The sequence below is a fragment of the Dama dama genome, chromosome 16 (genome assembly GCF_033118175.1).
Source record: "Dama dama isolate Ldn47 chromosome 16, ASM3311817v1, whole genome shotgun sequence".
Lineage (NCBI taxonomy): Eukaryota > Metazoa > Chordata > Mammalia > Artiodactyla > Cervidae > Dama > Dama dama.
In genome coordinates, this window is record NC_083696.1 from 17,335,392 (window position 1) to 17,352,515 (window position 17,124).

Consider the following 17,124-nt stretch of genomic DNA (forward strand, 5'->3'; position numbering starts at 1 on the left):
CCCCTGAACTTTTCATTTCACTAATGTTTCCCAAACTTGGCTGGAATCATCATGGTGGAATTTTATAAAATTCTGATGCCTGTGTCTTAGCACCAGAAGTTCTGATCACGCAGAAGTTGTTAGGGGGTGTGGCCTTGGCATTGGGATTTTTGTAAAGCCCCCCTCAGGAGTCTCACGGGAGCTGAAGTTGAGAACCAGCGCGCTCCGCACTGCCTTCCTGCACCCATGCTGGCTGCAGCTTGGTGTTCGTGGCGTGTAAATCTGAATCCACGTGTGTGGTGTCCATGTGACCAGAATGCAGGTTCTTCGTAGCCAGGGATCTTTGGCATTCCCTGCTGCCACCCCGCATGGCCCCCACCACCCTGTGCATGTGCCCTGCCAAAGGTCGTTGACTGTGTAATCAGCCTCTTGGCTCTCCTGGCTCATCCCGAGGATTCACTGAGAGGTGGATGGGGTTTGATCACATCCAGAGGTTCTCATCAGCAGAGCCTGTTGACTTAACTGAAATGTCATGTAAACGCAGTGCGCATGCTCCTTTGACTAAAGCATGTTGCTTGTGACCTAGACCCATCGCATGTGCAGTGGGGTCAGCCTTCCACCCTTCAGCAGCCTTGCTCTGGAGGGAGGAGGTTATTCTGAATTTGCCTGGCACAGTGTCGATTCTTGCTCTGGCTTTTCACTCTCAGGAGTGGCCTGCCTGGTCACAGACCAGGTTAGCTCATGTGCATATTCTTCTGCCTGGGTCTCAGGGAAGTTTTTTTTTTTTTTTTTCACCCCTCTCTTTACAGATGAGGCAGTGGAGACACAGCTAGGTGAGATGACCTGGCAAGTACATGGATGCGGAACCCAGGTTTTCTCACCCCTCAGTGTGGGACTTTTTTCATTGTTCCACAACAGTCAGTATCAGGCTTTCCAGGTCAGACTGCAGTTGAAGCCACTAACTTTCCTGTCTTCTTCCTGTTTACCCCTGCCTTTGGGCTACTGGGATACCGAGGGTGTCACTTTGTGTCTCTGGGAATGCAGTTCTAGTGACCAGGGGTCCTGTTTACTCTTGGGGTGCAGCCTGGGAGTCACCCCAATATCTGCGAGCCATTCTTGGACCTGTACAGCTGAAAGGAAATCTTCTTTGATGCCCCGCAGATACTTCTGAAATCTTCCCAGCCCTGATCCCATCTCCTGGTAATTATTTTCCAGTCATCATTCATTGATCAGTAATTCTTTGCCTGATCTGGGCACTGGGATGCAAGGATAAAAGACAAATTCTGTGTCCCAGAGGCATAGTCTGGGGGAGATAATATGCAAATAAAACAACAGCCCTAAAAGGATGGTCCTCAGAACCCTTGCATTAGAAATACAGAAGATGCTTATTAAAATGTAGATTCTTAGGCCCCACTCTAGAGCTACTATTTCAGGATTTCCAGGAATCCAGCCTGAGAAATTACATTTTAGCATGTCCCTCGGTGAATCTTCAATGCTCTGAGGTTTGGCAGCTACAGAAGTGAATGCGATGGTGAGAAAGCAGTATCATATGTGATGGGGAGTGTGGCAGCCTGCAGGACAGGAGCACCTTGTCTCAGGAGGGACACTCACTTGGCCAGGACCACTTCTTAAAATGTGTCATGGGGAATAACTGGGAGTTAGCCAAATAAGGTGTAGCCAGAGAACTGTTTCTCTAGAGATGTGAGTCAGGCTCTACCTTTCTGTGGTGGTGCTTTAGTCACTAAACTCTTGTAACCCCATGGACTGTAGCCCACCAGGCTTCTCTGTCCATGGGATTTCCCAGGCAACAGTACTGGAATGGGTTGCCAGTTCTTTCTCCAGGGGATCTTCCGGACCCAGGGATTGAACCCGGGTCTCTTGCATTGCAGGCAGATTCTTTACCAACTGAGATTATTAAAAGTTTACTTTAGCAGAACATGCCTGAATCAGACAGCACTGATGAGAGTCTGGCTGGATTTTGAGACCTCCTTCTACTTTATCTCTGCACATCACCCCCTTAGCTCCCAGGATTAACTCCTGTCTTCTTTTTAAGCCTCACCTCACAGCCCTGTTTTCTGATCAGACATCTATTTCTCATCAGTTAAGTGATTTGGGTTTGCTAGGTTTGCCCCCTAGAGGTCGGTTCATGCCAGGGCCTGTGGGCTGCAGTCTCTCAGTGATGTCTTGATGAGCCGGCCTTCTCTTTATTGAATGAAGTTGGGTTGTTATGAGAGAGGGGCAGAAGGAGAAGTGGACGCTCAAATGAAATATGGCAGAGAAAATGAGAGCATTTCAGTAAGGGGGACCCGCGAAGCATCTGATCACCTCACAGTTTGGAGATAAAGAAGCTGACATTCGGAAAGATGATATGAAAAATCCAAGTGATACCACTTAGGCACAGCCTCCAACTCTAGGGACTAAAATTGGATTTCTGGCTAGTGCTTTTTCTGCTTCACTACACTGGATTGGAACCTTTTCTGTAAAGGTGGAGGGTTTATTATTTAAAGTGATTCTGTAGGAAACCCTGCAGCAATACAGTCATTTACTAGTGTTGATTTTTTTTAAATGTATGCATGTGAATTTTCTTAAAGCAGGGGCCAGCCTGGGTGTGGGAGCTCTGTATCACGTGTTCCATGTCTGGAATTGAAAGACCAGGCCTGTGAAAGCACCTTGATATACCTAATGCTCTGCACCCGTGGTTCTCTAAGGGTGGGCCCCAGACCAGGGGGTGACAGCATCGCCTGGAAGCTTGTTAGAAATGCAAATTATCCAGCCTCACCTCAAGCCGCTGAATCAGAAACTCTGGGGGACCAGTTTTCACAAGCCCTGCAGGTGATTCTGATGCCTCTTCAAGTTTCAGAACCACTGTTTTGCATCAAGAAGAAACCAGCCCTTGGGGCTTGTGGGAATAACGTTTTAAATATCTCTGAGTTTAGCTGTCTGAGATGGCAGTGGGGTAGATAGGAGCTGCGGGGTCACTTACTCTTGGAAAAGTGAGAAAAGGCTATGTGTGTGTGTGTGTACAGCAGTGTCGTACTTCACAGCTTCAGAAAGCACTCTTTTCACGTCTCTGCTGTTAAGGCAGAATTCCCTGAACCTCATTTCTGTATGTGCTCAATTGGTTTAAAATGAGGTAATCAATATTAGGATATTTTGCTCCATTGTGCTTTTTTTTTTTTTCTTTTTAGTTACTCATGAAATGAAAATGAAACACTATTTCTCCCGCAGGCTTGAAACTTCAGGACTTCCTGGTAGACAATGAAACCTTCTCTGAATTCCTGCATCTCAACCTCTCTCTGCCAAGGCCAACTGTGGACAAGATGCTGGGGGCTGATGTCAGTCTCCGCAAGGTAAGCTGTGATCTTCACCTTCCCTGGTGGGGCTCATGCAATGACATTATACGAGAGCACCTGGAAGGAAATGAATAAACTCCTGTCTTTGTAACGGTGCTGAACGAGGTTGGTGGCTCCAATGCAGCGTTGTCTATTTTTACTTCCTTGCTCAGGCTGGCCCTGCCACAGCATCCAGAGAGTGGAAGGTGCAACCTCGCATCATGGGCCAACTGGTTGAAATAAAACTGATTTCCTGCCTGTCAATTGGCATGTGTTGATTTTGTTTTTTTATTTTGTTTGTGAAAGTCGCTCAGTCGTGTCCGACTCTTTGAGACCCTATGGACTGTACAGTCCATGGAATTCTCTAGGCCAGAATACTGGAGTGGGTAGCCTTTCCCTTCTCCACGGGATCTTCCCAACCCAGGGATCGAACCCAGGTCTCCTGCAGGCGAATTCTTCACCAGCTGAGCCACAAGGGAAGCCCAGGCATGTGTTGATAACGTCTTCCTAAAGGGGAGATGAATTTGAGATGAACTAAACATTAAAAAAAAAAAACCTCACAGTTCTGAAACAATAACTTGGGTTGAGGATTGTTACCTAAAATATCTCTTGTCTATAAAATCTAAAACATATTTTAAAAATGTAGTACTTTCTTTTTTAAATTTCTTTCTTTTTAATTGGAGGATAACTCTTTACAATATTGTGTTAGTTTCTGCCATATATCAACATAAATCCGCCATAGGTATGCATATGTCCCCTCCCTCTTGAACCTCCTTCCTATCTCCCACTCCTTCCCACCCCTCTATATTGCCACAGAGCACCAGATTTGAGCTCCCTGCATCAGAATAGCAAATCCCCACTGGCTATCTATTTGTAATGTTTCTTTTAAAGATAGATGAGAAAGATATCTAGAAAATATAGAATAGAAATTAATAAATAAATAGAAATTAAATAAAAAGAAATAAAACTATTTTAAATTAAATAAATAAAATAAAAAATAAATAAAATAAATGGAAAGACATCTATTATTAAGGAGAAAATGCTTAATTTTTAAAAAATTTATAAAATCAGGAAGTAATATTAGTGTTTATGTAAAATTTTAACCTTAGATTTTAATAAACCTTCCTCTGGCATTATTAGATAATCATACGGCTCCTATGCAGTGGGCAGCAAGCCCAGATTGCATAGTTATTGATTTCCAGAGGATCTTCTCAAGTTTATTCTCTGGCAGAAAGGGGAACTGCTTCCTTACCCTGTCTCATGTTTACATACTAGCTTGACTTTGCCATAAGTGGAAGTGGAACTGTTTATGCCCCAAAATAAACTCTGCTTTACATGATATAGAATTTTTAAAATTAGAAAAATGTTCTTACTGCTTGCCCTTATGAAACTAGGAAAATATGCCTGTGTTTACCAATTGTGTGGTTGGGAGATGGGCCAAAGGCAGCAGGCTTATAAAAATCATTAGCATGATTTCCATTGCCCCCTGCCAATTTCTTATCTGTCACATCCCACCAGTTTAAAATAAGGGGCATCCTAAATATGGAAGTGGTCCTTGCACGGTAATTAGTCTCTGTAGTCACTGTTGTCGCTGTCTTAAATACTAAAGGTCGGATGGCAGCAAGGGCTCGTTGAGAAAGGAGGAAAGGCAAAGCGTACTTGAGTATCTGGTAGTAGGTGTAAACTTAATGGAAACCGTGATAGACCAAGTGCTCTGCAGTGTTAGAAAGCTGCATGGGTCTTGAGAAGCTTCTGGTCCATCATTCCCATGAGGTTGTACGAGCAGGTCAGGCTGCCTTAATTGAAACAAACAGAGATTGTTGTAACAGAGTAATAGAGTCTGAATCGTTCGTTCATTTGTTCCACAAATATTTATTGTCCACATGTTCTAGCACTGAGGACACAAAAGGAACATGAAAACACAAAGTCTCTCATCTTATTGAACTTTTGCCTAATGGACAGTGAGGGCCATATGTGAAGTGTTTATTTAGGTCCAGTAAAGCTAGTTACATGATATGGCCAGTGAGAAGTTCTTTGCTATAATGTATAGACCAGTTCTAAGTCGTTCTTATTTGTCAGTGAGATAAGAGGCTTGACTTTCTAGTACTCTGCTTTGATACGAGTAAAAGGAAGAGTTCCGTATTCTGAAATTGTGTGAACATAGTCCTTTGCATTAGTTATATATCTTCATGTACAAATAAATAGTATAAATACATTTCCCCCCACAATTGAGCCCAACCCCAGTTTAAAATATCATTTATTTCAAAATAATGAGAACTTTCTATTTTCTCTAATAAGAGTGGTTTGAGGAGTTCAGACTCCAGATCCCTATTTGCTGAGTCGTGTGTCCCACTTTTGAGAAAAAGGGTTGGACTCAGGATTTCCCTTCACAAGGAGAAGAGTATGGAGGTGATGAGTCAAATGCCTCATTCTGGTTTTAAATGTCCTGTAGCATCATGCCTTGCTTCATCCTGAAGTTCGGTAGAGACCCAGTGCTCTGGACAGGGTATAGTAGTGTCCATTCCTCAAAGCGATACTGATATGAAGTTCCCCCAAGAGGCTTCAAGGACCCTGCTTCCCATCTTTGTAATCCAGTTTTACTTCTCTGTCTTTGCATGAAATGTTTATAGGTATTTTTGCAAGGCTACCAGTTACATTTGACCAATCTCTGCAACGGATCAAAATTGGGAGAGGTGATTCGACTTGGTGACCAAGAAGTCTCCAGGCTTTGCAGCCTGCCGAGGGAGAAATTGAACATGGCAGAGCAGGTGCTTCGTTCCAACCTGGATATCCTGAAGCCAATCCTGGTGAGTAGGCTTGCTGTGTAGGGAAGCTTTGAGTACTAATGCTTTTCTAATGTGACATTTTTCCCTGGACAGCATGACTTTGTTTTCGTAGAAACATAGGGCTCGCTGGGAGTTAGAGATGTGATTGGCTCAGGGGTATTCCTTTCAAATTCTGAGCCATCTCCCCAAGAGTTAGTAAGGAAAGAGTGAGTTGGGTGTGGCTCTGAATCCAAGCTCTGAGGTCCCTTGTGCCTGTTTCAGAGAAGACCTACTTTTTAATGGTTTTTAATGCTGTAAGGGTTCATTTGAAGAAGGAGTTCTCTAGATTTAAAAAAAAGTCTCAAAACCGTTAATGGGAAGATGGATGTCCATTTTAAAAAGCCTATCGGAAAGGAAACACTGAGACGTCTCAGTGGGAAAACCCTGGGATTGAATGGGAGCACATGCAATAATTAACTTAAAAAATGACAAAATTGCTTTCAGAAGTTAAAAAATACCAACAAAGTCTGATCATCAGTTGGGAATCACTTGTTCAAAGAAGCAGTCCATGAGACTATGCATTCATTTCTAATCCAAGAATAGGGCTAAGTCTGAGCATCCTGGTTGTCAGTGCTGTGTCTAGCTCCAGAATAAGTATCTTTTTTTAGGATTTCTGGGAACTCTGGTGAAATGCCTTGTGAACAACATGCTTTAGCATCCATCCAGTGTTCAGGTTTCCTGTTTACCAGACAGCTCCCTGATTGTCAGTAGATTCTTTTAAAACCAGGGGAAAAGCCCTGGAAGAACATGCCTGGAAAGAGATGTTCCTCGTTTTAATAGAAAGACATTGGAAACTCCTGGGACTTCTGGAAACTTCTGGCACACCATGGTTTCTCTAGAGAAAGATGGGCCCTCCTGAAGTCCTAAGAAGTTTCGGTTTTTAGACCCTGTACCTGATGCATCTCCTAGAATGTTCCTTAGAAACACATCCCGGAGTTTATGCTCTTGACTGACCATCGAAGAGTCCTTGCATCCTGCTTGATTCTCTGGTGCTAACAGCTTCTGCCTGAAGTGCAGGTAGTAGTAAAACTGAATTCTGCTGCTTCCACGGCAGGTTTTATTGTGGCCCCCATCACTGTGAAGGGCTTAGCCCCAATGCTTAAGATCTGTTTTTGTTCTCTTCCAGAAATAGTATTTTCTAGTTCAGTGTTTAAAAAATGTACTGAGTTGTTTTTTTCCCCAGTGGTCTGTGATTCTGTAGTATAATTTACAGAGATGTTTGCAGCCCCAGATAACTGGCCTAAATAGTCAGATAAGCTCACCTGTGAAGACACTTGCAGCCTGCTGGCTCTTTCTGCATCGTGAGTCAGAGTCAAAGGTTGTTGCAAATACTAGCCCATTTCCTTGGACTATTTTGGTTGTTTTGCTTTGCTTCACTACAAGACAGAAATGTTCACCCTTTCAGCTGGGATGATTTGAGCTTTGGAAAGATGGGTGTTTTTTAGAAGACAGAATAAATTTATTCTGGTGCCCATTCATCATTTCATTTCTGTTTACTCATTAAACACCTATTGTGTGCACAGCCCAGTAAAATCCCTCCAATTATGTAATTTCTGAATTATGCTCTAAGTAGAAAGACAGCAAAGCCTTCATAATCTGACAGTCAACAGCTTAGGGTTTGACTTGAAAAATCTCTCCCTAGTTGGGAAAATTAGTGTGACTGGGAGTGTGGAAATGTACTGTCAGAACTGTCAGCTGCTTCATAGCCCATCCTCTCGTGTTGTGGTGGAGCCTTGTAGACCAGTTGGTTCACGGCAGGTGTTGATCAGGGTGGCTGCCATATGCTTCCTGCACATCTCCTGGGCATAGGAGCATCTCAGGTTCTGCTCCTGCCTGTCAGCTGTTATTGTGAGATCTCTCTTCCTAAAATCAGAAAATGGGGCTCTTGAATTAGAACATGGTGAGTGGCCAGGATGGCTCTGTGTAAAGATGTTTTAGGGGATACTGTTGGGATGAAATGACTCCCAAACATTTTGAAATGTGACTCTTATAGCAATGCCTTAATTGGAGCACTGGGATTGATATTTGATTTATACTAAGCAGCCTTTTGGTTCTGCCACTTGGTTGGAGTTTTGATATTGGTGATGGTAGATGGGTGTGCTGTGAGACTTCCTTGTACACAGGCAGTTAATTGTGCCGAGAAATACAATAGGGGCAGCAACCAATATTAGGGGGTGGGAGAGAGACAAACTGTTCTGTCAGTATGTATTTCTGCACCAAAAGTGGATTTTGAGGAGAGACATGCTTTGAAACATTTCTGCTCTCTCTCTCTGTGTTTTTTGATGTGGCTGTTTCTCTGTTTTTCAACCAAGATATTCTGATTCTTTCTCCTGGATGTCCTTCAGTCCCCTGATGACCACTTGGACCACAGTATTTTGACAACAGTGGGGAAGTGTGGCAGGGTAGAAAGGATGTAGGCTTGGGGTCAGCTGTTTCTGGGTTCAAATACTGCCTCAGCATTTTACCAGTTGTGTTACCTTAGATAAATTAAGCCTCAGTTTCCTATTCTTTCACATAGTGATAATGTAGTTTGCCTTTGCCTTTTGCTGTGATTATTGCTCATATATATGAAGAGCCTGGCATAGGGCTAGTACACATTAGATGCTCAATAAAAAGAAGTTAATAATTTAATTTATGTGAATAATATAAATTATGTGCTTGGAAACAGTGGCTGGTAACGTAGACATTTTCTTCTATAAATCAGTGGTAGGAATCAGTCATTAATGTTCATTACTTTTTATATCTGGAGAACACTCATGGCAGAAAGCGAAGAAGAACTAAAGAGCCTCTTGATAAAAGTGAAAGAGGAGAGTGAAAAAGTTGGCTTAAAACTCAACATTCGAAAAATGAAGATCATGGCATCTGGTCTCATCACTTCATGGCAAATAGATGGGGAAACAATGAGAGACTTTATTTTTGGGGGCTCCAAAATCAGTGCAGATGTTGACTGCAGCCATGAAATTATAAGATGCTTGCTCCTTGAAAGAAAAGCTATGACAAACCTAGACAGCATATTAAAAAGCAGAGACATTACTTTGCCAACAAAGTCTATTGAGTCAAAGCTATGGTTTTTCCAGTTTTGTGTGGATGGATGTGAGAGTTGGACTGCAAAGAAAACTGATCACTGAAGAATTGATGCTTTTGAACTGTGGTGTTGGAGAAGACTCTTGAGAGTCCCTTGGACTGCAAGGAGATCAAACTAGTCAATCCTGAGGGAAATCAGTCTTGAATATTCATTGGAAGGACTGATGCAGAAGCTGAAACTCAATATGTTGGCCACCTGATGCAAAGAACTGACTTACTGGAAAAGACCTGATGCTAGGCAAGATCGAAGGTGGGAGGGAGAAGGGGATGACAGGATGAGATGGTTGGATGGCATCACCGACTTGATGGACATGAGTTTGAGCAAGCTCTGGGAGTTGGTGAGGGACAGGGAAGCCTGGAGTGCTGCGGTCCATGGGGTCACAAAGAGTCGGACACGACTGACTGAACTGAACTGAACTGAAAGTGTATTTTGTCATATGATACAATCGATTGACATATTCCAGAAATTAGCATGTGAACAGCTTCCTGGAGAGTGCTCATTCTGCCATAACTGCCTTTGGATTGGAACGTACATTGGAACAATATTTCATTAAGTCTTTGAAGTGTTTCTTCAGTGCCCTTGGCTTTTTTTATTAGTCCCATTCCAGCCCTGTGTACTTTCTTGCTTGTATTCTGAGAGTGACTCTAAAGCACAGTAAACACAACTCATTAAAGTTTGTCATGCATAACCAAATAGAGCAGTAACTTTGGGAAGCAGAGCATCTCTAAACAAGGCATGAGATATTCATCAACAAAACTAACACATATTTACTGTCTGTCTGCTTTGTACCAGTTACTGGTTGAAGGCACTGAAGTTTCAGCCATGAACAAGGCAGACAACATCCACATGATACTTTCATTCCAGTGGACACTGAGAACGGACTTTAAGACTGAGATTGAGAATGTGAGGAATTCTTCACAGGTTCTGGGTTCTGTAAAGTGAGGGCTGCCCTTCCCGGCAGCTCCCTGACAACAGTCTTGTTCAACATGGAAAACCGTGAGCCCCAGTGAAAGTCTGTGTGGTTAGGTAGACTTGGGCTCTAGTCCTTTCTCAGTGATGTGGAATGGTGTCTGGTCCTTGTGGTGAGGGAAACGGTGTCTGATTTGAGTTAGCAAGTACAGGCATACAGACTGACCTTTATTTCAGTAACAACTTAGACACTGCACAACCGTGTAACTAGATTGTCTTGACTTCTGGTGGTCCCTTCACCCGAAAACAGAAAGTTCTGTCTCCATGGAACAAAGTGTTCTGTTTCTGTATCTTCTGATGTATGTCGTCTGTTCTTGCAGAGATGGAACTCTGTTCATGGGGCAACGGAGGTAAGGTGAGTGGTGTCCTGAAGTGCCCAGAGGACTAGTGAGCTCACGGCTGGACTGGGCAGGGATGGAAGGAGCAGGCAGAAGAGGAGTGAACAGTCAATCTTGTCTTGCAGGGTCTTTGTTTAGCGTCTTCTTGACCCTTTGATAAGGACTCAGCTTGGCTCATAGCTTTCGGGGATTAGATATTTCTCAGTCTGTCACATGTAGTCTTTAAAGCATTTGTGTAGGTGTTTTGTACCTACAGTGTTTTGCAGGAGAAAACACTTGGTTTTCCCTCTCCTCCTGTCTGGAACAGACTCTTATGGGAGGTATCAAGTTTTGTTTGGTTTTGTATAATTTTACTGCCCACCTGTTTACAACATGTGCTTTTGCCTGACAAGCAATTGCAATTGCTATCATTTGGTAAATTGTAGAATGACACGTCTCAGGGATTTACTCTTTTAGACTCTGTTCATCTAATTCCTGGGAGAACAGGGGAAGTACAGGACTGGGGATAAATTACTGAACTAAGCAGTGTGTTAATATGATGACTCAACTCCATCTAGACAGATGTTTTTGCCTCAAATATGCTATTTTTTCCTTGAAATAGTATAATTAGTTTACTTGAAATAGTATAATTTCTTTCTTGCCGTGTCTAAGATAAAGGCTTGATTTTTGATCCTGAGTTATGTGGTAGTAGGTGTATTTAACTATGTTTAGAAATAGCAAAAATGAAATATTTTAATGCATTAATCACATATAATTTAAAATTTAATATTTAAGTTGTTGAATTGCTTTTAAAAGATTAGTACTGTCCTTAGACATGAGTTATAATTCCCCACTTCAGTAAAAATTATTAAAATGTTCCTCAAAGGACAATTTTTATTGTTATATAAATGACTGCAAAGAGACAGTAATTGCTTTGGGTGATGATAGTCTTTGTACCTGGTATGTGGCTTACTTATTTTCAATTTGAAGTAAAACATATAAATCCTAGCCCTGAGTTGGCTTTTCTGAATATGGGCAAAGTGAAGCAGAGATTGTAGTCTGCTTTATGAGAGTATTTCAGGGAAGTTTGAAATGTACCAATGAATGCATTAAAACATGCATTTGCAGGGAGAAAACAAAATTGTGTTTTATATTGAGAATACTATTCAAATATATGTACAAGCACATCTCATTGTAGTAGTGGAGTCCATGCAAAATTTTGAGTGTGGATAAGATTTTTTTTAAACTTAAAAGGATTTCCAATTACATTTTAATTTCACAGATGCTCTGTCTTGTATTTCTATCTGGCTACCACTTCTAATGCATTAATAGTCATCTCTCCCACTTGTCCCTTTGTACAGCTATCATCTATAAACACACACTTTATTCAGCAAATCCCCACACACTGGGTCAGGGAGGCAGTGGTAAACAAAGTATAGATGTGTGTTCCCTGCTGTTGGGGAGAGGAGGGAAAAGAAAGGAAGAGATGCTATTCAGAGCGATAGCCTCTCTGCTGGGTCCTGTGCATCGGGAGACCTCTGATGGGGTGTCCTAACCTAGTCTTTGAGGATTAGGAAAGAAACATCTTCTAAGTTGGAACCTAAAGAATAGAGGTTAGTCAGGTAAAGACAGAAGAATCTTCCATGCAGAGGACATGATGTATGCATGGGGCTCAGAGGAAAGGGGCAAGAGAAGGTGGCATTTAGAGGAAGTGTGCATGATTGAGTAGTTCAGAGTGGATCAGAGGTAGCTATGGGGAGTTTGATGGGGAGAGGAATGCTAAGACACGACACTATAGAGGTGCTGGGGGAAATGTTCATTTAGCTTTTGTAGCCTATTGGGCCTCATTCTTGGAGCAAGGGGAGCCACCATAAGGCTACAGATGTGAGTGACTTGATGAGGTGAATATGAAACAGAGTATGTTTGTGAATTTGAGTGACCTTTGAAGCAGGACTCACACCAGTCCATTTGTCACCCTCCTAATGTGCTCTTGCCTTTGCTTTTTACTTTTCTTCCACATTTCTTGGGTGCCTAGTTATTATGTGCCAGGAACTGTGCTGGACAGTGAGTTGAAATAAAACATGAACTCAGAAATTAAAATCAAATTGACTTTGATAAGTTATTCCCTTTTTTTAAAAAAAAATGTCAGCCTTTTACAATTTAAATTTTTGGTGGGGCACATGCTGCAGCATACACAGAAATAGAAATGTAATGTTGAACACATGAACTTCATATAACATAATGTTATAAACCATTGTTACCTCGATTTTAGAAAAGAAAAAGAGAATTCACGTGGAAGGAAAATCTTAGGGAGGAAAAAAAGAATATAAAGAAGTCATCTATTAGACCCAGAAAGAATGGCATAATGGCTTTTGTCATTATGGAGCCAGTGCTCCAGAATGTCATGGTTTTAGGAAATGTTGCAATGTTGTGATTAACACATATTACAGAAATGGGTAGGGGCTTTGAGTAATATACTTGTTTGTCTGTTCTTCTTATAATGATAGTATAGTATCTAGTTATGATCTAAAAATATTGAATAATACATGAATTCCTGTTAGCTTAACATAGAATGTACAGTCTTCACTAAAGATTTAATTTTTCCCCCTTCCCCTGTTTTCCTTCATACAAGAAAATCTCGCCTCCTGTGTGGGGGAGCTCAATGGGGACCTCTGTGAATTTATAGCCAAGAGAATGCTTTTGGTTAGGAAAAGTAGCAGTAGAAATTCCAAACTGTGAATGGCTTACTGGAGCTCTTTGGAAATACTATTAGCAAGCTCTGTCTGCCTTTGTCAAGTAAATATGAGCAAGAGACCACCGGTGATAGTTGGTGCAGGCACTTGGTTCTGACTTCATTGTGTGGCCTTGGTTCAAGGCATATTGCCTGGGGTTAATTTTGTTCAAGGAAGTTGGACATCTTTCAGGTCTGATATGTCTTCAACCTAACCTATATTCCTATCCTTCATTCCTGCCAATCTCCTTCCCTCTTCCTTTTTTCTTATTTTTCCTTGAATTAAAAAGAAAATTATGAAATAGTTCCTTTCAAGAAATAAGACACTACAGATATAGTTGCTGTCATCTGTATATTCCCCTCTTTCCTCAAAGATAGCTGGTATCCTGGAGTTGCACGTTTTTATCCAACTGTATATATACTCAGTTCAGTTCAGTTCAGTTCAGTCGCTCGGTTGTGTCTGACTCACATTTGGTTAATAACAATATACTGTATTGGTCTGCATGTGTTCACATTGTATGTGTGTGCATGTTGATCTGCAACTTGTCTCTTTCACCCAGTGTTATGTTTTTAAGATTTATCTATGTTGATAAATCCAGTGTTCTTGCCTGGAGAATCCCAGGGATGGAGGAGCCTGGTGGGCTGCCCTCTATGGGGTCGCACAGAGTTGGACACAACTGAATCGACTTAGCAGCAGCAGCAACATGTTGATAAATGTGGCATCTGGTTAATTTTTACTGATGCCTGGTATTCCATTTTTATTCTCAAAATTAAAAAAAAAAATCCATTCTTCTTGTCTTTGGCTTATTTTTTCACTTTGTTGATGGTGTCTTTGCTGTGTAGTTTTTGCTTTCAGAAGTTTAATTCCCATTTTTGATTTGGACTTCTGTATTTTAAGAAGACCTTCCTTACCCCAAGTTCATAAATACATTTTCCCCTCTATATCTTTTAAACTTTCATTTTTAGTTTTAGCTATTCAGTCTACCAAGAATTTAATTTCATATAGTGGTGTGAGATGGAAAAATTACTCTCTTAGATGAGTAACTACTTGTCTCAGCAACACTGGCTGAATAGCCTATCTTTCCTTATTAATTTGTAATACTAAATCTGATTTACATCAGTCTCCTCTCTGTATTTTATAATATGCAAGCCCCCCACAGTGAAAGGAAATAGTTTTTACCTCCTATATCTCCCAATTAAGATCTCTCAGTTTGTAAGTTTTCCTTACCAAGGTCTCTGTGTAGGTTAACTTTCAGTGTGGTGGCCTTTAGGTATAATGTGAACTTGAAGAGAGAAAGGCAAAGCAAACAAAAAGCCCCCCACCTGGTTCTGCTCATGATTGCTTCATGGAAGGAATGAACATTAACACAGCCTGTGAGCTGTGTCACAGAGACCTACTGGAGTGTGGTATTTAAATGAAAGCCTGGGCCCATCAGAGGACTGGGAGTGTGGGAAGGCTGGTCTCTGGTGAGTGAGCTGTTGTAGGAGAGCTCACTAATTGTGCTGGACAAAATTATCCATAGAACTTTTAGACAGATTTTATCAGAAAGGAACATTTGGGGTTATGCTAGGATATTATGATGATCATGATACTTAGTCTTCTGCATCTGCTATTTCCCAGAGCTAATGATGAACTCCATCTATTCATACTTTCAGCTGTCTTTTGTGTCATCTGCCATAGGATTTCATAGCAATCTCTGAGATAAGACAAGTATTAAAATAGTTCAGTTTTCTCTAGATATCCAAGGATCTGATATTGAGCAAAATGATGCTTATAGAATTGCCAAAGAAAGATGGGCTTTTCCCTGAGATTTTTTTTTTCCTATTGGACAAACAAGAGTGATGAAACTGACCCTGCATCATTTTTTCTTTGGAAGCCTGAAAACTTCAGAACCAATTCTGGCCTCAGAGCCTGTGCATCATTTTTCTTTTTCTTCTCTAGCTTAGACCTTCTGTCCTAACCTATCTTACTTTGGGCTTAAATTAATTATTTTTTTATATTGGCTATGCAGCTAAGTGGCATATAATAGCAGTATGTAAATGAGTAAATATAGTGATTTGGCTCAAACTAAACATAAAGCAGGTATTCTTAAATTATTTTAAATTAATTTTTAATATACATGAAAACAATACATTTTAATATATTAAAATAAGTTTGTTTAGAAGTTAAGTAAATTTCCAGTGTTAGAGACAGTGCTGAGTTGAGTGGAATAAAAAAGAATTCCTTCTTCCCATGCTTTTGGCAGTTTTAAAAGTTATCCTTTCTATCTTTTTTGTGAACTATCACAAACTTGTTTCTCAAGGCCATTTCCATGTTGTCTTTCTAGCAAAACCATAGACAGAGTTGGGAATTTATGGTCAGCTTTACACTGGGCACATATACATCAGACATTTTTATCTATTGTGTAATCAACTAGTTTGAAATACATATTCCTACATCATTTAAAAGCATTCATCAAAGAATTAGTAATTCTTATCTGAGATGAATAACCTACAAACATATAGTTAGAATAATTTTAGTGTCTTATTTTGGTTCGGATTGGGTTTCTTGTGTTTCAAATTGAAGATTATGAATAGTTTTAATCAACTTGTTTATTTTTAAATAGAGATTTAAGGTTTACATTGAATTTAGAAACAGTTATTTATTTATTTCTCATTGCAGACAAAACTAAACTCTACATCTCTCTTCCCGAGTGAGGAGCTGGCTGAAGCCACAAAAGCTTTGCTGGATAGTCTTGGGAATCTGGCCCAAGAGGTAAGTCATATCTTTTCAGTCCGAATGGGCAGACCAACCACTATGACTTTTTTTACACCCTAAATTTGGTTCAGAGAGTCCATTTGATATGAATGTCATAAAAAATATAAAATCAACTTTAGAAGCACCTGTGATCTTAAAATTACTTGGTTTGATCTCCTTACTTTAAAGATGAAGAAACCAAGACTCATGGATGTCTCAGGGTTAGTTAGCTAGTAGCTAAAGGCCTGATGTCTAGCCTAGGACTTTCTCCGATTGTTACTCCTGGTCCCGAGTTAATGACTCATTAGTAGAGGAGATGATTCCTCCTCATCCTCCATGTAGTGTGTTTGTCTTACAGCAACCTCTCCTTATTTCTTCTTCAGTATTAAAGCTGGACAGTCTTTTTACCAGAACGTTTGTTTACTAACTGAAGGGGAGAACCTGGTACCCCTAATTTGGATCTTTGCCTTGTGAACTTATAGCCCCTGAGTTCAACTTTGGGAATAGAGTCTCCTGATAAATGTTGAGGTTGCTTTTCGGGTCCACATGTTTACAACTGTATTAGAATTACCTAACTTCCTACTTAGCAGAATCACCTTTGTCATAAGATCAGAGGGCCTGACTTACAAAATTAGCAGTTAAGCACTTCTCTGCCTCCCAGTCAGCATGTGCTTGCCTTTCTGACACTCAGCCTTGTTTCAGAGTAGACTTGGAAAAGAGGAACCAATGGTCTGGAGCCTATTGTGTAGAGAGCTGAGCCAGGGAGTGATAGTCAGAAACCACATAGGCCTTAATATATATATAAGATATTGGGAATAATTTGTGGCAAAATTTTCTCAGACTTGGTCCAGCCTTATTATGAACTGCTTCTTTAACTCATTTTTTGGTGTTTGTATGATTTTTCTCAAATATCAAAGCTCACTTTATGTCTTCTATGAATAAATACTTAGAATACTTTGGCCACCTGATGCAAAGAGCTGACTCATTGGAAAAGACCCTGATGCTGGGAAAGATTGAGGGTAGCAGGAGAAGGGGGCGACAGAGGATGAGATGGTTGGATGGCATCACTGATTCAATGGACATGAGTTTGAGCAAACTCAGGGAGATAGTAATGGACAGAAAAGCCTGGCATGCTGGAGTTCATGGGGC

General features: G+C 40.9%; 1 protein-coding gene across 7 annotated transcripts in view; it reads left to right on the plus strand.

The window, feature by feature from the left end:
* Window positions 1-17,124, plus strand: part of ABCA1 (ATP binding cassette subfamily A member 1) — a 340,473-nt gene that overhangs the window by 263,908 nt on the left and 59,441 nt on the right. For 6 of the 7 annotated variants that reach the window (XM_061163510.1, XM_061163508.1, XM_061163513.1 and 3 more), the window contains 3 exons: window positions 3,208-3,329; window positions 5,942-6,118; window positions 15,901-15,993. In XM_061163510.1, coding sequence (XP_061019493.1) covers window positions 3,208-3,329; window positions 5,942-6,118; window positions 15,901-15,993 — 392 coding nt within the window. Of the gene's footprint in view, window positions 1-2,933; window positions 3,113-3,207; window positions 3,330-5,941; window positions 6,119-15,900; window positions 15,994-17,124 lie in introns of those variants that run through there. The other variant, XM_061163514.1, reaches the window with a different exon arrangement.